Genomic DNA, 23675 nt, shown 5'->3' with positions numbered 1-23675 from the left:
AAACAAAATGATTATCAGAAGCTCAGGAGATCTCAAATGTCAACACAATACATCAGACATAGGCTTAGGGAAGTTATCCCAATTTAGTAAGTGAATAAAACTTTTGTAAACACAAAATTCTTTCTATATAGAAGTAGAAGGCTATAAGCACACAATTACTAAAAACTTTTTTAAATGTCCATGGAAAAGGAATTGATTTGAGAAAGATATATAGAAGTTGCATACAAAGAGATGGGATCATGGGAACATTCAAAAACCCAAAAAAATTATTTTTTTTACAGGATCTAATCGATTATGTCAATCGACTAGACTGGTACGTTTTTAAGGTTTAAGGCTGTTTGAATGCACTCAATCAATTAGTAACGGCTATATATCAATTCTTACCTATTATGGAACTCATAGATGTTACCTTTAAATGGTCTAATCAATTAGTAATTGTCAAATATTATTTATTGAGGTTTCCTCGTTTGGTGGATTTGAAGCCTATAAATGGAGCCCTCATTTCTCATTTCATTTCATCTAGAACTCAATTTGTGTGTTGACACACACTCTCTCTCTCTCTCTCTAATTTTTTTATTTTCACTTTCTCTCACTAGTTCTTATATCCAAATGCGTTTGTGATGAAAGATCTTTGTGAGTGAGGTGTCTTTGTAATTCTGGATGGGTATCATTGTATAAGTTCTTCAAGAATATTATTTATGCATCTTGAGGGATAAAAATATGTGGTTGGAAGCTAAACTCGTTAAAATCTTGGGTTGGGGATCGGGTGATCAGCTCCTGATATTTAGTTAGGTTGAAGATCTTTAATATGATTCAACTTCCCTTAAGGCTATTATAAAGCCTTGTTCATTCAAAAGATGAAGTTCTTCAATATTGATGATCTTACCCATTTTGTTCATGGTTAGCCCGTATAAAACCATAGGTTAGAAAATCAGCCTGTTAAATTCTCAAGAGGTTATTGGTTATCCTGTTAAGCCAAATTGAGCTCAGATATATTGTAGAGAGAAGTCTCACCACTTCAATCTACTGTTGGGAAGGAAGCTTGGCCACTTCAATCTCAATATTTCAAAGTACATGATGTAAACAATCATATCATATGTCTTGTATTATCATGGTTGTAGGACAACCACCATTTCCTTGTATAAGGTGGTTCATGAGCTTCACACACTAAAAGCTATCAATTACTTAATGGAAATTTTTAAGATGAATTCTTAGGGAGAGGAGTAGGTCCTTTAGACTGGACCGAACCACTGTGATTCTCGGTGTTGTTTTTCTTCTCTTAAACCCTTTTATTTCTGCACTTTGTTTTAATATTTATTTTTCGTTGCTTAGATAAAAAAAATTCAAACTACTTAGTTATACAAAAGTATTTTTAAAAGGACTAATCGTTTCAAGAGGAAGATGACTTCTGACAAAAGATTCTTTTTCTAAGATCACCACCTTTTTTCATTCTTTTATTAAATCTTTTACTATTTAAACTTTTTCATTGGTTCGTTTTACCCTACTCATCAAATAGATGATGAAGGAGTGGAAAAAATTCTTTGACCAATTATAATTTTGTTTTTTGTTTTACCGTCAATGAAATGTAGGATACTTTGGAAATAGATATATGGAGTTTCTCCAAGTATCAAGGCAGAGGATATTAACACATAAGACGGAGAAATTTTACTTTCTAAAAATGTTTAGATCATTATCACTAACGTTTAGCTAGAGAATTAAGAATTGGAATATATATCCAACTCTTAAATCTATAGATAGAAGCCTTTATGAGTTTCATGAAAATCAAGAAAGAAGGAAATCATAGAATCTGATGGAATCAAAAGACTAAACTAGAATATCATCATTCATATCAAGTTCTAGTTAATCAAGGAGTCCTCATGTTCAAAGAATAATAAAAAGATAAATAAGTTCTTCAAGTGAGTTAAACAAAGGATAGATGATGGCAACCCAGGGGAGAAATATAGATAATCGTCTTCCAACGAAGATTATAACACATGCTCAAGGCACCCCACAAAGCAAAAATAAGGTAGAAAGAAAAATCATAATAACATATTTACTTGATTTGCAGACAATGCAGCCTAGAATTGTAGAGACAGATCATATGAAGAATAAAGTAGAAGTATACTCTTGTAGTATAGATTTTAAAGACTTTGATCCTGTAGAATGAACGATGATGACATATGTTATGAATAAAGCAATAATTTTTGATAATTTCTCAATTTAATGATAAGTGATGATCAATAAAATAAATAAATATGTGATGGACTTATTTATCTGTTTGTTTACCAACTCTTGCATCCAACGATGTGATGAGAAGGATACACCATGAGGTGTTTATCCCACATGGGTAATATTTATCTAGAATTATTTTTTGAAGAAGGTAAGATTATTTTAAGGTTGAAATGATCAGATAATCTGATAAACCCTTTAAAATAATTATGTTTTTTCTCTTTCATATTTTAAATATATAATTATCTCTAACCATCAAAAACAAGTTTGTTCAAATGTTTTCAAGCTTAAGGGTGTCAAAATTGTGAATTAGAGGTGTTAAGAAAGTGTCAAGGCCCAACAATCAAACCGAAACATCAAAGAAGCCCAAATGAAGGAAATTAATTGATTAACCTATAATCGATTAAAAGATTCAAAATGAAGAGAATTCAAACATTGGATAACTCCCCAATGGATAGCTGAAGGAGTTAATGCTGTAACAGATAGTTGCAATGGAAAAATTTCAAAAATTACCGTTGCTAATCGATTGGCCAATCGATTAAATAAAGGATATATAAAGAGGTAAGTTATCATTCTTCTTTACTCATCATTTCTTACTTCATACTTGCATAAAAACCACTTTTCTCGTTCATAACTCATCACCATCATCATAAAAAATGGCTCTAAAAAGACTCGTTTTTCCCAATCATCACCATCCTACATCTCTGAGTATTTCTCAAGCCTAGCTCAAGAAACAAATTTCAACTTTTACTACTCTGATAGAGAGCTCTTCAACCTTTACTACATTTTTTGTCCCTTATCTTTGAATTGAGGTCCAGTTTAATCTCTTAACTTTTAAAACTGCCATTTTGATTCCTCAATTTTTTTAAAACATATCACCTTAGTCCTTTCCATCCCAATATGATCAACGCTGTCAATTTTTGTTGACATAACAAGTGACGTGTAACTTTAAACTTTTGTGACTGATTTAACAACGAAAAATCGGTCACTAAAAGAGATTTTCTGAATTTTTAATGTATTTTTCATCTTTTTCATTAAATTCAAGAGGTTCATCTTTCAATCATGTCGTGCAGAATAGAAGTCCATCATTTACATCGTCAAATGAATTGTTTTTGATAGAGGTTTGTTTCTGTTAGCGTTTTATGGGGTTGATCGTTATACTATCATATGTTATATCCAAGATTCGTAGCACTTGGTTGAATACAATGGATCGATGATCTTTGAGTTTTGCTTACTTGATTTGCTATTGTTATTGCTATTGCATACTTCTATTTTGATTTTTTATTTTTGTATTTATGAACTTTTCACAAGAATTAATATGCACACCAATAAGAAAATATCAAACCCGCATGTATATTTCATAAGAACACAAGTATAGTTCGAAGTATAGAGTGAAACAAGAAAATATACAACAAAGTATAAAATATTTGTGAATTTAAAAATATTTTCTCCCTACTTATTTTGTAAGTAGAGTCATCTATTTGAGAAAAATTGCATGTTAAATGTCACTGTCAATGACTAATTGCCAATGAGTAATTTAAAACTCGAAGCTACTGTAGCTAAGCAATTCCAAGCACAGTTCCAAACAACTGCCAAACAAGCACTTCAGGTATTGCAATAATCTTGATTTCAGTTTAAATAATTAGAATTTTGTTTTAGTTTATAGTTGGACTCGATGCTTTTTGTGATTTCACAAGGTATATGTTTTGTTCACAAATAAAATAATTTCATATGTAGGATGCACTCAAACCCAATTTTGAAACAACTGTGCTTCCTGCATTTGAGATCTCCTACAAAACCATGTTTGAGCAAGTGGATCCTACACTCCAGAAAGGCATGGCTGAACATTCAAATGTAGTGCATCAACCAATTCCTAGAATTTGGGCCTACTTCATTGGTAATGACTCTAAGGGTGATAAGTCTGTTCATATGATTCCAGTTATAAATGTTTAAGTCTCCATATTCTTAACTAATGTGAAATTTCTTCATATTGCTTACGATTGTATTAACGTGTTTAATTTTTTTTTTTGTTGTTAATGAGGGCCAAAGGCCCAACAGTGTTAGATATTGCACCTCATGCTGGATGTAAATCTTGACATTGTCTTGCGTGTGAGCCAGACTTGCTTTATAGCAAATGTGTTGGTGCACAATGAATAAAGATGGTGACAAAGAGAATAATAGAATAACGGCGTAAAAGAGATGAGAGAATAAAATGTTGTATTCTACTACTAATGATAGCTATTACAAGGCTATTTTATAGGAAAAGAAAAATCTTGCCACATAAGCCCTAAAATAGTAAACTTAGTGAACAAGTCTAAGATACAAACAGTACTACAAAATACTAAAGTACCCTTACTACTAAACAGCTAAGCTAGTGGGACCCAAAAGATAACATCTTCTGGTCAACGACATCTTCTGAGTAACCATCAGAAGATCAGCCCACATCACAACTTCTGAATATTGAATTACTCTTCAATACCATCCCTTAATTCATATTCTTCACTCAAAGCTGACAACGCCAATTCCATCCCTCAAGAGCAGAAATTGATCCGTCTTGATCGCCTTCGTCAGAACATCTGCCACTTGCTTCTGAGTGCTACAGTGCACAACTTCTAATGTTCCATTCTGGACTTGGCTTCTCAAGAAATGATACTTAGTCTCAATATGCTTGCTTCTTCCGTGTAACACCGGATTCTTGGCAAGATTGATTGCAGACTTGTTATCAATCATCAGCTTCAGAGGCTTCTTCACTCTAATCTTCAGATCTTCTAATAGATTCAGAAGCCACACAGCTTGACATGCAGCTACAGCGCCTGCGATGTACTCAGCTTCACGGGTTGATAGAGCAACAACAGGTTGCTTCTTGGAACTCCAAGAGATAGGGCCTCCCAGAAACATGAACAAATATCCAGAAGTACTCCTTCTATCAACTCTGTCTCCACACCAATCAGAATCAGAATAACTTAATAACTCTGATTCTTCCTTTCTCCCAGAAGGAAACAATATGCCAAACTTCAGAGTTCCCTTGACATATCTCAAGACTCTGACAGCAGCTTGGTAATGGGACCACTTAGGTTTACTCATGAACCTACTAACCAATCCAACTGCATAGCATATATCAGGCCTGGTATTACACAAATACCTTAGAGAACCAACCAGCTGTTTGAATACCGTAGCATCAACATCTTCACCTTCAGAATCAGAGTCCAACTTCTGATTCACTTCTGACGGTGTAACAGCAGCTTTGCAATTCTCCAACTTGAATTTCTTCAGAAGTTCTAACTCATACTTCAACTGATGCAGAATGATACCATCTTCTGAGTACAGAATCTCCATCCCTAGAAAATATGACATTTTCCCAAGGTCTGTAATCTCAAACTCATTCATCAGCACCTTCTTGAACTTCATCAAATCTTCTGTACAACTCCCCGTAAGCAATATGTCATCAACATACAGACACAGCAGAATCATATTGCTTCCAAAATGTTGCACATAAACTCCATATTCCATCTCACACTTCTGAAACCCTTGCTTCTTGAAAAATGAATCAATCTTCAAATTCCAAGCTCTGGGCGCTTGCTTCAGTCCATATAGAGCTTTGTGTAATTTGTACACCATCCCTTCCTTATTCTTTTTCACAAAGCCAGGGGGTTGTGACACATATACCTCCTCTTGTAATGGACCGTTCAGAAATGCAGACTTTACATCCAGATGCATCAAGGACCATCCTCTGTTCGCAGCTAACGCAATCACCAGCCTGATTGTTTCATGTCTAGCTACAAGAGCAAACACCTCAAAGTAATCTAGTCCAGGTTTCTAAAGAAAACCTCTAGCCACTAGCCTCGCTTTGTGTTTACCAACTGATCCATCTGGCTTCAGCTTTACCTTGAAAACCCATCTGACGCTGATGGCTTTCTTCTTCTTTGGAAGTTCTGTCAGCTTCCAAGTCTTGTTTCTTTCTATAGCCTCAAGTTCTTCTTTCATGGCATTTAGCCAGACCTTCTTCTTGAGCGCTTCTTCTATACTCACTGGTTCAGAATCTACTAACATGGCGCACTGAATGACCTCTCCTTCTGAGTCAACTTCTGTGTCGTGCAACATGTCAAAATCTGCAAACCTTCTTGGTATAGTTCTGACTCTTTGTGGTCGCTGAGCTACTTCAGAGTCAGCTACTCCTGAGTCACCACCTCCATGATCATCTCCAGAAGCTTGTCCTCCAGACCCTATGTCTTCAGAGTTTTCCCTTCCAGAATCATGACTACCACCAGAATCTGGATCATCATCAGAATCTGGATCAGAATCAGATTCTCCTTCTGACTCATCTTCAGAAGATGCTTCATCTTCTGACTCGTCTTCAGAAGATTCATCTTCTGACTCTAACTTTTCTTCAAAAGTTATCTCTACATCAGAAGTTGGTTGAGACTCTTTCCAATCCCAAACTTCTGATTCCTTCACAATGACGTCTCTGCTGACTTCAACTTTGTTAGTCTCTGGACAATAGAGCTTGTATGCACCTGTACTGTGGTACCCTACCAATAACATCACTTTGCTTCTATCATCCAGCTTCTTCCTTCTAGCTTCTGGAACGTGTTTGTAACACACAGAACCAAAAACCTTCAGATGACTAACACTTTGCTTCTCTTTAGTCCACTTCTCTAAAGGAACAATTTCCTTCAGCCTCTTCGTTGGACACCTGTTGAGCACATATGCTGCAGTAGCAACAGCTTCTCCCCATAGATTATGAGGAAGCTTCTTCTCTTTAAGCATACTTCTCGTCATATCAAGCAAAGTACGGTTTCTACGTTCAGCAAGACCATTGTGTTGAGGAGTATAAGGAGCAGTAACTTCATGCTCAATTCCATTATCATCACAGAATTTCTGGAATTCTGTAGAGTTATACTCGCCTCCACCATCCGTTCTGAGAATCTTTATCTTCTGACCACTCTGTTTCTCAGCCTTCACCTTGAACTTCTGGAATTCTGTGAACACCTCAGTCTTAAACTTGATAAGTGTTACCCACGTCATTCTTGTGAACTCATCCACAAAAGACACAAAATACCTATTTCCTCCAAGTGAAGGTTCTGGAAATGGTCCACACACATCAGAGTGCACTACTCCCAGAGCAGGCTTTGCTCTTGGAGCAACTTCTGATACAAATGGCAATCTGGGTTGTTTGCCTTTCATGCATACCTCACATGACTTCGCAGGCTTTACAATCTTAGGAATGCCACGTACGAGCTTCTTAAAACTTAGATGCCTCAGACTTCTATAGTTCAAGTGCCCCAACCTCTTGTGCCACAACTTACTATCACTTTCTGAGCCTTCAGCGCTTAGACACTCTGTTTCAGCTGTTTCTACATTCACCTTGAATGTTCTGTTGATTCCCTTTTCAGATTGCATAATCAACTTCTGATTGGAATCATACAACTTCAAGAGGTTGTTCTTCATAACAACTGAGAAACCTTTCTCAATGAGCTGACCTACACTCATCAGATTGCTTCTGATTCCAGGAACATACCAAACATCCTTGATCAGAACAGTCCTTCCATTCTTCACTTTGGCTTTGACATTTCCCATACCTTCTGCATATAGGTACTTATCATCAGCACATCTGATCTTTGTCCTCCTTTCAGAGTCAAAGTCTATCAGCCATTGTTTGTTTCCAGTCAAGTGATTTGAACACCCAGTGTCCATATACCACCACTCTGACGAACGTCTTTCGTCAGACTCTGAAGCCATCAATAGCACAGGTTCATCATCTGATCCTCCTCTGGCTATATTTGCTTCTTCTGATCTCCTTCGTTTGTTTGCCAAACAGTCTCTAGCAAAATGGCCAAACTGTTTGCAACAGTAACATTGAACTTTCTTCTTATCCTTTCCCTTCTGATATCTCTTCTCATCAGAAGTTGAGGCTTCCTTCTGGAATCTATCACCACGTCTATGCTTCTGGTCCTTCTTGACAAAAGAAGCCTTCAGAGCTTGCTCAACTTCTCTCTCAGAATTTCTCTCAGTCAGACGCAACTCTTGTGCTTCTAAACTGCTTTGCAACTCTTCTATTCTCATGGTTTCCAGATCTTTAGAATGTTCAATGGATACAACAATATAATCAAATTGAGGAGTAAGTGACCTCAATATCTTCTCTATGATTACTTGTTCAGAAAGAGTTTCTCCACAAGCCTTCATCTCATTAGTGATCACAATCACTCTAGAGATATACTCAGAGACTTTCTCATTGTTCTTCATGTTGAGATTCTCATATTGCTTTCTCAGGGATTGAAGCTTCACCTTCTTCACTGATACGTCACCACCGTAACACCTGACCAGTATATCCCACGCCTCCTTTGACGTCATAGAATCAGCAATCTTCTCAAACACATTCACATCCACACACTGATGGATGAAGAACAACGCCTTTTGGTCTCTCTTCTTCGTCTCTCTCTGCGCTTCTCTTTGTTCTTCCGTTGCATCCGCTGCAACCGGAATATACCCTCCAGTGACAAGATCTAGAACATCTTGAGCACCAAATAATACACGCATTTGAATCATCCATCTATTCCAGTTTTTACCATCAAGAACTGGAAGTTTGGTATTCAAGTTGCTTCCACTCATCTTTAAACTTGTGCAGATAAAAAACTGATTTCACTCACACTCACACAGTGTTTCCCAACCCACAAACAATCAAGAAAAATGTGATTCAACACAACTTTGTTTCCCAGAAACAAAATCAATCACACAGTCACACAAACTCACGTTCACTCGTGTTTCCCTGTGTTTGGAACCGGAGCTCTAGATACCAATTGTTGGTGCACAATGAATAAAGATGGTGACAAAGAGAATAATAGAATAACGGCGTAAAAGAGATGAGAGAATAAAATGTTGTATTCTACTACTAATGATAGCTATTACAAGGCTATTTTATAGGAAAAGAAAAATCTTGCCACATAAGCCCTAAAATAGTAAACTTAGTGAACAAGTCTAAGATACAAACAGTACTACAAAATACTAAAGTACCCTTACTACTAAACAGCTAAGCTAGTGGGACCCAAAAGATAACATCTTCTGGTCAACGACATCTTCTGAGTAACCATCAGAAGATCAGCCCACATCACAACTTCTGAATATTGAATTACTCTTCAATAAAATGATGGTCCCAAATACAAGATTTTAATGGCCGAAGTGTTAAATGACCATACCTTATGATAGTCCAAAAATTTATGATGATCCAAAATCTTATGATGGTCCATCTTTCATCTTTGATACCCTACCAAAACTTGCAAATAATACTCTATCTGATTGCATGAGTTCTTTAGGATGCTCTGGACAACAGATTTTATTTCCGAGTAGCTTCTTAATGTTATCCAAATCTTATCCTACACAAAATCAAAAACTTGTTTTTTTTTTTTTAATTTTAATATGATTAAGCAATCCTAAATATTTCCAGAAACATTCTACTAAACTCATAGGGAAACCACTACTTAACAATAGCATTTTCATTGTTCTGAACTCTTCAGATGAGGTCAGAAAAAATCAGCACAAATAATGAAGAGAGATAAGGTGAAAGAGGATCTTCCTCTTTTACCGAACATATTAAAATAGTGGCAACTGCAACAGTATTAATACAAATGTAGTACAATCTCATCACATCCACCCAAAACGTTTCTGGATAACATATACTGTAAACACATGCAACAATTTTTCCAGTTTTACTATTTAGTACAAAAACAAAAACAACTCTCTAAACTATTATGCCATGACACAAACAATTTCCTATATGTTTGTGTTTTTCCTCTTTCAATTACTACTAGCACTGTAGGTTTGTCTCTATCATCATCATCAAATCCTCACATGGTGTTTCTGTAGCGGATAAATGAATCAAGCCTCTGCAACCTCAACTGCTTCTTAAACCTGTTGATAAAATCATCCGCTTTTGCATCCACCGCTTCATCTTCTTTACACGTCGTCGTTTCACTTCTCGCCGCTGCCGTCGCTGGCCTCCTTCTCTCCACCGTTTCTTCATCCTCTTCCTCCCATTCAGACGTCATCGAACACTCTTTCTTGCTAGCAGATTTCTTCATCTCCGCCTTACTATTCTCCTCTTCACAAATCTGGTTGGAAGACAGGTTTTCAGATTCAGCTTGAACATGTTGAGGTTGTGATGGTTTGAAGGACATGACTCGCTGTAAGAAAGACGGTTTTCGAACGAGTTGAGGCTGAGTGGTGGACTCGGATTCTGACTCGGGTTGAGCGTAATGTGTTTGTGAGGGTTGTGGTTCATGTTTGTTGAAATTGAAGGATACGACTCGCTGTAATAAAGACGGTTGTCGAACGAGTTGGGGCTGAGTGGGCTCGGACTCGGGCTCTGACTCGTTATGGTGGTTGTTATTGTAGTAATTAAGATTGAAGGACCTGACACGTTGAAGAAGGGAAGGTGAACGGTTGAGTTGTTGAGGTTGTTGTTGTTGTTGTTGATTATGATGTTGTTGGTTGGTTTGGTTTTTGGGTGGAGCATTGAAGCGAGAAGCGAGAGCTATGGTACCAATGACGAGGTTTACAAAGATGAAAATGGAAGAAGGTGTGAACCATGTTGCTATGAAACTTGTTGGGTCTGCCATATGAAAAGTGGTTTCTAAATTTGGAGGGTGTGTTTGTTGGTGAGAGAGGTGAAAGGTTCTTGATAACAAAGTGAATGGTGTTGTACTATGTAGTGGTGGGTGGGGGTGTAAATAGAGAAATATATGGTCGCGTCAAAAAGTTGATAAATATCGTGGGGCACTTGTTGATGAATGTCAGTCACTGTGTCTGTTGACGTTAACTTCCTTTCGTTTCATTGTCGTTTTCATATTTTATTTTAACGAAATTAATAATTAACTCTTGAATATAAAACAAACAGTCAACTTTATTTAAAATTGAAACGAGATGCTTAATGTAACTAAAAATACGGCAGTGAAGGTATTTTATATAGTCATGATACAAATTTGAATGTTCTCATTTCATCCAAGTTAGGTTAAATGAGTTATTTTTATATAGCAAATGTGTTTTTTTTTATCACATATAGCAAATGTGTTAGAACTATAAATGTTGTCTTTTACCGCTGTAAAAGAAATGTTGATCCTCCAGTTTAGATTTAGATTGTAGCGTGAAAAAAGAGGATACTAGGGGCTGTTTTGTCTTTTTTTCTCAAAATGTATTTTTCTGGGTCCATTTTTTGTATAATGGAGCGAGGCAAAGATTCTTCGCGTGGGTCCTATTTAAAAATGGTCTTTCTTCCGTCTTTTTAAGTTGATCTGATTGCTGCCGTCCTTAGTATTATTAGTCGAATTTGGAAAGCTAGAAATTATGTTAGGTTTGAGGACAAGGGTATCATTTGGACTTCGCTCCTTAACGAGGTCAAGGTGGATGTTGCTGCATCTGGTAAATCCTCTTCTTCGGCAGGTTCTATTTCTATCCTGGACTTCCAGCTTTTCAAATGTTTCAATATTAAAGTCAATCCTCCGAAATCTGTTACCGTAAAAGAATTTCTTTGGCATCCTCCTGTTCGGTTTTGGATAAAATGTAACACGGATGGTGCTTCCTCCGGGGTGCCTGTGTGTGCTGCGTGTGGCGGCATCTTTAGAGACCACAGGGGAAACCATCTTGGTAGTTTCTCTAAGTTTCTTGGTAATGGGAATGCTTTCTTGGCAGAGCTGTATGGTGTGATTACTGCCATGGAAATTGCCCAGCAGAACAATTGGAATAACTTGTGGCTTGAATCGGATTCTAAGTTGGTGGTCCTTGCCTTCACCAAACCCCACATTGTTCCTTGGGAGATTCGCAACAGATGGGAGAATACTCTGCATTTTTCCAGATCCATTAACTTCCTGGTCTCTCACATCTATCGGGAAGGAAATCAATGTGCGGATAAGCTAGCTAACTTAGGCTTACATATTCAAGACTTTATTTGGTGGGATGTTGTTCATAGAGAAATTCTAATGTATTTTGCTAGGAACTCGATTGGGCTTCCTTGTTATAGAATCATTCGCTAAGGGGTTTCGGTTTGGTCCCCCCCTCTCTTTATGTTCTTCTCTGTAACCTCTTTTTTCTTTAATATATTTTGTGGTGGATTTTATCCACCTGGCCTTTAAAAAAAAAAAAATTGATCCAAACAAAGGAAAATGCCACTTTCTTTCCCTCGCTTTCTTTTTTCTATCTTTTTCCTATATCGGACATCGCATTAGTAATATAGAAAATTTATATGGCTCAATTGACATTAACTTATAATTTAACTAATAAATTAAATATTGTAACAATTTTAAAAAGTTTAATAAATTCTTATATGAAAAAATATTTTTATTAAAATAAATGTAACTTTTAATTTTTAATATAGTTTTTATTGTTATCTTCATGCCCTATAATTGATGATATATATTTATTATTCTTTTAATTTATATTTATAATAATTAAAATACAGCAGTAGTTAATAAAGATAACTTGATAGAAAAATTATTTATAATATTTTTATTAATATTTATGTAAGTTCTAAATATAATATTTATTTTAGGAAGAAAAAATATTATATTTACTTTTTTTATATGTATATTTTAGAGTATAAATAAGCATTATCTGAAAATGATTAATGGAATTTTGTTTTCTCATCTATAAGTTCATGATGAGGTTGGTGAAAATAATGATGAATTTGATCATCATGATAAAATGTTAGATGGATAATGGTAAGTGAATGTGAATGGAAAAAACAATATTTTTTTTCGCTAGGACTAAAATATATTTTGTTTAGACTAGAAATTTAAAATAGAGCAGAATTTATAAAATTTTATTTTTATGAATACTTAATCATACTTAAATATTAAATATTTTATTTTTAAATACTAATTTCACTCCTAAAATTAAACCTCATATAAGTTATCTAATTTTATATGACTTTTGATTGAAAAAAAACAAAGGATATGAAGAAAACTTTCAAAAAAATTAAATATATATTTAAGACTTAGTTTGTTGGTGAAGGTGTAAGATTTAAGAATGTGTTTTTTTACTATATCTAAAATAGACTTTAAAAAAAGAAAGAGAGATATGATAAAATGCAAAGATACAAAAAGAGAAAATATACAATTTTTTCTTTTCTTTTTTAAAGATGAATAGAATTATGATGGAGAGTTCTCCAACTACTACTAATTAGACAAATCATCTATCAAATCTGAGAGTCATGAGTCAACATCACACCTAAAGTTGTATGTCTCCTAAGATTTACTATATATTTATATTTTGTTGATTGTCAATTTAGTTTTTGGCTTATTTCATCGTAATTGATTCTCCTCACATAGTTACGCATTTTAGGATTAAGTGTTTATCATTTTTACACATACATAAATCGAACTATTTGATTAAGATTAATGGAATGTGTTTTCAGTCAAATAGTTGAATGTTTGAATCGAGAAATACATTTGAGAATGGTTTAAGTCGTGTTTGTTGAACATGAGACTCTATACATAAAAGGGGGAGTGAATTGTGAATGTTTGAAAAATGTTGATTGAAAACAAAATCTTTAGTAAATTTAGAGTTCAAAGGTATTTATAAAATAGACACGTAAATAAGCAACAAAATAAAAATATATGTGGAAAACAAAGGAAATAAATAATTGAAAAGTAAAAGAAATAAGGATAAGAGAAAGAGAAAGACACTAGAGATTTATACAGGTTCAGCCTAACCATTTGGCCTACTCTTATTTCCGCAAATTCTTCTTGAGAGTTCCCATTAACTTGAGAGCTTTCAATATGATATGCCCACGAACCTTCTTTTACAAATATTTGAAATATTTCAATGACTAACTGCCAACCAAACATCAATAGAGTTTTGACTGGATATCATTTGAATTGAGATGGAGTTTTATACTCGCTATCCTTCGAATAGAACTGGGGTTTTACACGGGATAACCTCCTAGCTGATATGAGATTTTGCACATGCTAATCAACCAAGCTGAAATTTTACACTAACTAATCTCAAACCAATAGAACTTTTATACCAGGTTGAGCTCACACACCAAGATGAGTTTTACACAAGCTAATCTCTAACCAACAGAGATTTTACAGCGGGTTGAGCTAATGAACCTTTGTGAAAATTTTGATGATCAAACGGATCAAAAGAGAGCTTTTTACAGCAAGTGAAACTCATGAACCAAACACAGATTTGCTAAGACAATCCCTAGACCAAACAATATTTGTTACTAGTTTAGCTAGCAACCAAACAATTATAGAAGAAAAATTTACTCAAGATATAATAGACTATCGATAAATTATAATTATACCTTCACCTAGAACAATGATTTTCACTAAGCACAAAAACACTCTCGAAGCACTAATGATAAATATAGGTGAAAAAACGAAAGATTTATATATAAAAAAATGAGATAATGAAAAAGTAGTATCAAAGATCGTTTTTTGACAGATTTGAAATGATATATGAGCTCTATATTTATAGGCTAAGACATTGTATAAATTTGAAATCATTTCAAAGAAAATTTAAGTCTCATAATCAATTAGACTAATCGATTATTTGACCATAAAAAAATGTTTTGATTTCTACTTGTTGTCAATCATTAAAGACTATTTTTAATCGATTGTGAGCATTACAAATTGATATAGTTGATTATATAGCTAGGGATAATCAATTATCATTTGTAATAATAAATTTTGTCATTTTATTGTAATGTTAATTTTATACTTCTTGTCTACAACAGCTCAACGTCCTCTAACAGTGTTGAACCCACACCTCTCTCTATCTTATATATGCTAGTTAATTCTCAACAAAGAAATTAGTTCTATAGTGTCAATGTAACGTAATCACATGTAATGTTGTTGTCCATGACTATGATAGTGCACCCATTAGTGATGTGTATGTGTTTGTTTTTACATTAAAAAGTTTCACAAGAGCACGTCTTCTTTACTTTATTAATTATTGACCATATAGAAACCATAGGTTAAAGTCTTCTCTAACAAGCCATATAGTATTATACATGGTGATACGTGTCATATATATTTATCGTTGTCATCCTTTCTTACATCGTTCTTGTTCGCTTCCTATATAACAAACCATCTCGATTCTATTGCAATTTGCGACAGTCGTTTTAGGTGGGTTACACTTTCACATGAGATGACATGTGTTTCTCTCCATATTTTAGTTTTGATTTATTTTTATAAAAAAAAATTGTTGTGAAAAATAAATTTATATTAATTAATAAATATAAATAAATATTGATGTCAAAAGTTGCATTTATACTAACTGTTTATATCGATTTAATTTAACTAACACTATCAATTGAATTATCTCAGTTATCCTCTTTGATTTAATTTGAAACTGTAATTTTTTCAGATTTTTAAGTTAACATTATATGTATGATATTAATATATTAAAATATTTAAAATTATTTTCTTTCAATATATAACACCTCTCTTTTTTTTGTCATAAAAAGATTCTCACTTTTTTTATTTTTTTAATATTTAACTATCAATTAAATATCAACCAAAATTCATTTACTAATGTTTTTAGTTGTTGGATCATTGACTTGGTTGTTGAAACTTTGACCGATGTATTGTGTTTTTTTGTCTTTATCTGTTTGGTTATTAATTTATAGATAAAAATTTCTGGCTTCATTGCTGTGTCGGTAAAATTATAGGTTTTGATTGGGTATGTGTTTGAAAAATTGACCCACTAATTACGATGGAACGAAACACAAAAATTAGCGAAAAATTGGTCATTTAACAGATACAACAGTAGTATATAAAATAGGGGCTGGGATCAGCTACCTTTTACCATTAATACCTTTTGGTGCCTTTATGGTGTGTTTGGTTGAGGAGTGAAAATGAAAAGAGAAAAATAGATGAGAGAGAGTGTGAGAAGAGAGAAATATATAAGAAATAAAATAGATTTAAAGTATTGTTTCGTATAAGAGAAAGATGAAAAAAATAGAAGTGAAAGAAGTGTAATTTTTTTGAAAAGTCAAAAGTGTCCTTAGTTAAAAAAATATACAAATAATTAAAATTTGTTAATAAATAAATTTATAAAAAAAATATAAATTGTACTTCATCCCAATCAATTTAAATTTTTTATTTGAATTTGGTTAACTAATTTATAAATGACTCAACTATATTTTTAATTAATTTAAATATTCATTAATTTAAAATTAATTAAAGCTCATCCACCAGATAACCATCCTCTTTTATCATTAATTCAACAACAGCTTCATGTATATAAATAATAACTTAGAAAATTAGTTGCCCACCTTTTTAAAAAGAGTGGTGCTAATAACAGTCTCTTTTCAACACTCTCTCAAACACTCACTTTTTTATTGGTTCAACATGTGTGTCCCTCGTTTTGAAAATAGATCTCATATAAAGTGGTAGAACCCACACATATTTCAACCAATAAGAAGATGAGTGTTAGAAAGAATATTTAAAAAAGAGTGTTGTTAACATTTATCTTTTAAAAAAGCTCGACGTTGTTGTTGTTTTTTTTTCATTAATAGGATCCACCAAAATAATAAGTATGTTGGGAATTGCATATAAGGTTATGGTTGGATATAAGGGTATGGTTGGAATAACACAAAAGAAATGGTTTTCTAGTTACTTTCTTTGCTTATATGAGAAGAAGAAAAAGAAGTGAGACCCGTGATATTTTGGTCTCCCCTTTTTATCTTTTTGCTCCCAGCAAGAGAAAGACCTCACTTCTCTTCCTAAAGTGTATTTGGTAAAACAAAAAAAAGAACTTTTAGCTTTTAGCTTTTCAGCTCGTATTAATAAAAAAACTCTGTTTGGTAACTCTATTTTAGCTTTTAGCTTGTACCTTTTTTACTAGCTTTTAGCTTTTTTTTCAAAAGCTATTTGAAGTAGCTTTTGAGCTTTTAGCTTTTAGCTTGTGAGTTTTTCTTCCATTAATACCCTTATTATTTTAACTAAAATATATTATTACCCTCATTAATTAAAATGCCATTAATGTCTTTTTGTATCTATCCGCTAATGAAACAGCTAATTTACCAAACACTCACATTAGCTTATCAACTATCAGCTACCAGCTACCAGCTAAAAGCTCAGCTACCAGCTAAAAGCTACCAGCTATCAGCTATTAGCTAGTTTTACCAAACAGAACCTTAATCTCTCTATTCTATTTCTCTCTTGCCTATTTTTTGCCTATCAAATTGGTAGAGAGAAGAAAGTGTGAAGAAAGAAAGAGGTGAGAGAGAGTGTGAGAAGAGAGAAGTATGTGAAAAATAGAGTAGATTTGATGCATTGATTGGTTAAAGAGAAATAGAATAGAAATAGAAAAGAGAGAAGTGTTGATTAATTTCAAAAGTACTAAACTACCCTTATATTTAAAAAGTTGTCTAGCTCATATTTTTATCCTATTTTCATTAGTTTCAATTAATCAATTAAATAATTAGTCTTATTTTATTTGATTGGATAATATAAAATATAACCAAATTAACTAAATTATTTAAAGTAATTAGTTTTTTTTAAATAATAATTAATTAATTAAAAATTAAATTATTCTTAATTACATAGAAAAGATAAAGAAAACAGGGACGTTAATTTTTCTATGAGAAAAGTAGGAACTAAAACAACAATATCATATATAAACAATAATATAATTTTAAAAAAGAAACAGTAAACAGGGATAAAGTCATAAGGGTATTAATTGAAAAAGTGTAAAAATATTAGCATTTTTCACATACTCTCTCCATTTGAGCGAAGAAAAGAAAAAGTAGTAGGTCCCACCAAAATCCTATCTCTCTTCCCTATTTCTTGACATTTCAAACAAGAGAAAATTTTCATCTCTCTTCAACTTCTCTCTCAGCAAACTCTCTCTTCTCTATTTCACTTATACCAAACATAGGCTTAGTGTATATTAGATCTTAAATAATAACATAGTTGATACTTTTAACAAATAAATTAATGTATTAAATTATAATATTTATTAAAATTAATAATTAAACTAACTTATACATATAAAATAATATAAAAATATATATTCATTTAATTAATATTTAATTTTTTAATTAAGATAACCAAAATAAAATTGAGATAAAAATAATAACTATGAATTTTAAATTCTAAACAACTTAAATCATCTTATCAAAGTAAACTATATTTATTTAATATTTTTTTAATATATAAATTTACTTCAATTAATAGTGTAGTTAATATTTTTATCTTTAAAGTTTTATATATATTTTTTATTATTTATCACATTTCACGAATACCACATCATTTAAAAATGAATACAACATCAATTTTAAATACTAAAATAATAGAAAAGATCAAAATTGTTTGAATTTAAAATAGATAAATTAATTTTATAAATAAGGTAAAATAGAGAGACAAAAATTTAGTTAAGCCTAAATTATTAGTAATATTTTTTATGTCTTTCAATATTAATTATTCTATCATTTTTAATTCTTTTAAGTTAAGTTTTCTATAATTTTAATAAAGATAATAAACAGTATTATTTTAAAATTATTAATAATTTTTTTACTTTGTGTAAAATTGATATAATTTATAATTTACGGAAAACATAAAATTATAAATTCAAAATATAATACTTTTTCTGAAAATATAAGTCCTTTTAACATGACAAAAGCGAAAAGGTTACATAAGTATTACGCTATAGATTGTTATCCAAAAATAATCTTATAAAGAAATATATAATGGTTACATTTTCATTTTACAAGAAAACTAAAAAAAAGTAAAAGTAAAATAAAAATAGGAACATCTGTGATCACTTTTTTGGGACAATTATAAAGGCCTCCTTTAGTGTGGCTTTATGTTTTAAATTTAGATGATGTTTTATAATACGGAGTACCAAGCAGGCAAGCAGATCTTAATATGGGAAATCGACGTCTGCATGTGTTAACACACCTGACCTACGCACATGCATATAAAGCTTAAACTTTTCTTTGTACTGTTACCATCAACATGAGGATAAGACAAATTAAAAACAGCTTATAATTAAAAATAAAATAAAACAGAATTGAAAAATCCGAAATTTCTACTAGTGAGTAGTGAGTCTAGGGACCCTGCTTCAATTGCTAGCTTATCTAAATAATCTACAAATATTTAAAGTAAGAATGAGTCAGCAGGACAATATAAAGTAACATGATGAATGATCCAACATTTTCAAAAGTTTGGTGTTCACATGTACATGTCTAGATCTAGTTCAATTATAATCTAGAAATTTTGGTTTGTCTCTTTCTTACATTTTCTTTATAGTTTGGATAGAACCAAAACCAATTCGGCTAAACTTAAATTGGTTTCATTATGATTTATGATAATGTATTTCTATCGGCTATTTTTATCTGATAAATCATAAATATTGGATAACTATATATGATAGTTTATATCAGATAAAATCATAACAAAATCAATATCATATAACATGATAGTTTAGATTTGTGTAAAATTCAATAAAGTTATCAAATATCTATGATTTTCTATTGGCTATTTGAAAAAATTAATATAAAATCATATTTTTTATGACGGATTTTTCAAATATTTGATATAAAGATATAGTTTTTTAAAAATAAATTATATTTTCATATTAATTTTTTTAAATATCTAAAAAACTACGATATGTATTGAATTTATCAAAAAATTCGATAGTGTTTACTTCGTTTTTTATTAACCTATAAGATATAAACTATCAAATTTTTTTTAAAATCTAAAAAATTATAAAATATATTGGATTTATAAAAAAATTCTAACCTATTAGCTAAATTTATATTAGCCTAATATGTATATGAAATACGAGTGTTTTAAAAATTCAAAAATTAACTTGATTTTGTTAGATTTTTTAAAATATCAGATAAAAATCTATATCTAATTTTTTTATTGGTATATTAAACTTTTTGCGAGAGAGGCCTAGTTAATGAAAGATAAAATACATATTTCAGTCTCTTAACTATATTTTTGAGTTCAGATTGGTCTTTTGATTTTTTTTTATCATCTTGGTCCTTTAACTTTTAAAATATTTTATTTTAGTCTTTTTTATCTAATTAGCGACGAATTTTTTTTAAAATCGGTTACTAAATTCGTCTCTAATTAGACAGAAAAGAAATTAAAATAAATTTTTTTAGAATTTAAGAGACCAAGATGACACAAAAAGAATTAAGGGACCAATCTAAATATAAAAATAATAGTATAAAATAAATATTTTGCCTTAACGAAAAATATAAAATGAGTGCCAAGTTTAAAAAAGAAAATGACATAATAATTCATAGAACGCATCTTTTGAATAGATAAACTATGAATCAGTAAAATTAAATTTTAAACAAATGATAAAATCATATTTATTAAGCATTTCTTATTAAATATTTCTTTGAATATAGAAGTTTACTTTTTCAGTCTCTATATGTTATTTAAAAAAAATTGTTTTAAATTATATATTGTTTTATTATAATTCAAACAATTTTGATTCTCCTCTCCACATATTTGTATTGAAAGTTACTGTGTAAGTTAAATTTTTCATGTTTAAAATTTTATAAATACTTATACGATAATTTATAAGTTATAACGTTTCATAAGTGACATTTCATTTAAAATAAATATATCATCAATTTTAAGTGAAAAATATAAAAATATCAATAGTGTTTGAATTAAAAATTAATTTTTTTATGTCTTTCAATATTGATTATTCTATTATTTTTAATTCTTTTATTTTTCTCTTTCTATATATTAATAAGATAATAAACAACACTATTATAAAATTACTAATAATTTTTCTTTTACATACATTATTAACTATCACTTTTTAAAATGATGCAAATTATAATTTATGATGAAGAAAACATAAAATATAAATTTGTAGTGTTATTTTTGTTGACCCCGGTAAAGGGTTGCTTAGGTAAAAGCAAGAAAGGCCAACAAGGAGCAAGAGGCGAGGCACCCAGCAAAGCCATCAGCTGTTCAAATGGAGTCACGAAGTCGCCCGAAAGAGGCCGCGAGGTCGCCTGATGCGGGTTTCCACTGTCCACTCTCCTAGTAAACGTGGATGATGACGTGGACCCACAATATAACTAACTAACGAGAAGGCCAATTCTTCCAACAATTAAAGGGAAGAACCACTCTTCCATCCAAGGAGACCAAGTCCTCCCATTACCATATTCCTTGGTAATGAAGCTAAGGTAAACCACCAATTGGATATCTAGCCCAAACCCAAGAGGCCTCAATAAATATCTCTCCTCTAAGGGGAGAAAGGAGACGTCTCTCAAGTAACACATAAAGGTGAAAAAACACAAGAAGGGAGCTGAATTGTGTTTATCTTTTCTTCTCTTTTAATGATCTCTTACCATATTGTGAACACGAGTTAGCAGACTCAACATAACACTTTTTGTTGAAGTGTGTACAAGATATCAAGTAAAACTTGAGATGAGTCATCTTGCTCAAATAAAGAGAATCTTGAGGTATATCAAAGGAACATGGGACTGGGGTATACTCCCCCTGTAATTGGGAACATTTTGTTTTCTTATGATTGGATATGTATTGACCTCGTTGCCAATAATTGTGACTAATGAACTAGTAGTATCTTGATCAACATCTGTGCTTTTAAATATGGTTTATCTACTCCTAATCTGATGTGCGTATGTGCTAACATACTAACCTTTGTGATGACTGACCATTATTATTGAGGAATACCTTTGCCAAATTGTGGCAAAAGAGGGGAGTAATGGTGTGTAGGGGTAGTTTTTTCTGATTGCTAACTACTAACTGTGAGGGATATGATATTTGCTGATTTCTAATATGTTTAGTACTAACTGATGCAATAAGTACTAACTGATTGCAATAAGTACTAATTGTTCTGGTTTCCTATAGAAAGCACACATGATGAAGCATCTGATTTGTTATTTGGCTTTGATCTATGTGTGATGATATTTTTGTGTGTTAGTAGTAGCTTGTGATCTTTGTCTACTGACTACTAATTGTGTGCTCATGCATGACTAACTAATCTTAAATAATTGCATGACTAACTTCTTTGGAGGATTCTAATATATGCTAATGTAACATTCTCATGTGTGTAACTACCTTATGACCCATTGTTAGAACAAGATTTGTTCTGATCAATATTCTTAGTTTTGATGATAACAATGTATATGAATTTTGCTTAAGATAATGTGGTACTCTAATTCTATGCAATTTCCATTTCAGGAAATATATAAAGAGTATGCACAAAATCAGCACAAGAAGCACTGACTCAGAAGGTTCAAGTATGCAACATCAGAACATGCTCTCGCAAGACATCAGAAGATGGTCAAGCAGAATCAGAACATGGTCTATTGAAGCATCAGAAGAACTTGAGATCAGAAGCAGAAGCACTGAAGTTCTCATGGTATCACGCTAGAAGCACTTCAAGGTCAGAAGACAAGAAGATGCTCTGCACCAAGCTGTTTGACTCTGATGATATTCAAACGTTGTTCACACAAACATCAGATCAGAAGCAAGAACAAGATGGCAGGCTACGCTGACTGACAAAAGGAATGTTAGAAGCTATTAAAGGCAACGTCAGTAGACACAACAAAAGCAAGGCTCGAGGTAGTTGACAAAAGAGTGAAACATTAAATGCAATGCTGTACGGATCACGCAACGCATTAAATGCTCCCAACGGTCATCTTCTCAAACGCCTATAAATAGAAGTTTTGATGAGAAGCTGAAAAAACACTTTACGCAAACATACAGAAACGCTGTCAAATTCTAAAAGCTCTCAAACTTCATCTTCAACCTCACGTCATTACTGTTGTAATATCTTAGTGAGATTAAGCTTAAACTTAAGAGAAAAATCACAGTTGTGATAATAGCTTATTAAGAAGCATTGTAACTCTTATAAGAATTTGTTTACATTCATTTGTAAGAACTAGAGGAGATCAAGTTGTGATCGGATTCTCTAGAAAGTCTTAGAGGGTATCTAAGCATTATGTTCCTAGAGTGATCAGGTTGTGATCAGAATACTCTAGAAGACTTAGAGGTTATCTAAGTGGAAAACCATTGTAATCTTGTGTGATTAGTGGATTAAATCCTCAGGTGAGGTAAATCACTCCAAGGGGGTGGACTGGAGTAGTTTAGTTAACAACGAACCAGGATAAAAATCATTGTGCAAATTGTTTTTATCTTAAGAGTTTTAAAACTACACTTATTCAACCCCCCCCCCCTTTCTAAGTGTTTTTCTATCCTTCAATTGGCATCAGAGCGTCGGTTTTAAGGTGCAAGCACTTAACCGTGTTTAGAAAAGATTCAGGAAGAGAAAAACGCTTAAGTCAAGATGGCTGGTGAAGATACAACACCTACATCTACATCTGGCTCTGCTGAGCAATACAATGGAAATGGTAACAATGGTTACACTAGACCACCAGTATTCGATGGTGAAAACTTTGAATATTGGAAAGATAGACTTGAAAGTTACTTTCTTGGTCTAGATGG

At 32.3% G+C, this 23675-nt stretch overlaps 1 protein-coding gene across 1 annotated transcript; it reads right to left on the bottom strand.

The window, feature by feature from the left end:
• Positions 1–9822: 9822 nt before the first annotated feature.
• LOC131629406 (pathogen-associated molecular patterns-induced protein A70-like) lies at positions 9823–10970 on the bottom strand. The gene has a single exon (XM_058900198.1). The coding sequence runs from the start codon at positions 10839–10841 to the stop codon at positions 10071–10073; it is 771 nt and encodes a 256-aa protein (XP_058756181.1). The 5' UTR covers positions 10842–10970; the 3' UTR covers positions 9823–10070.
• Between the last annotated feature and the right edge of the window lie 12705 nt (positions 10971–23675).

This window comes from Vicia villosa, linkage group LG1 (genome assembly GCF_029867415.1).
Source record: "Vicia villosa cultivar HV-30 ecotype Madison, WI linkage group LG1, Vvil1.0, whole genome shotgun sequence".
Classification (NCBI taxonomy): Eukaryota; Viridiplantae; Streptophyta; class Magnoliopsida; order Fabales; family Fabaceae; genus Vicia; species Vicia villosa.
This window is presented reverse-complemented; position numbering and strand designations above follow the sequence as displayed.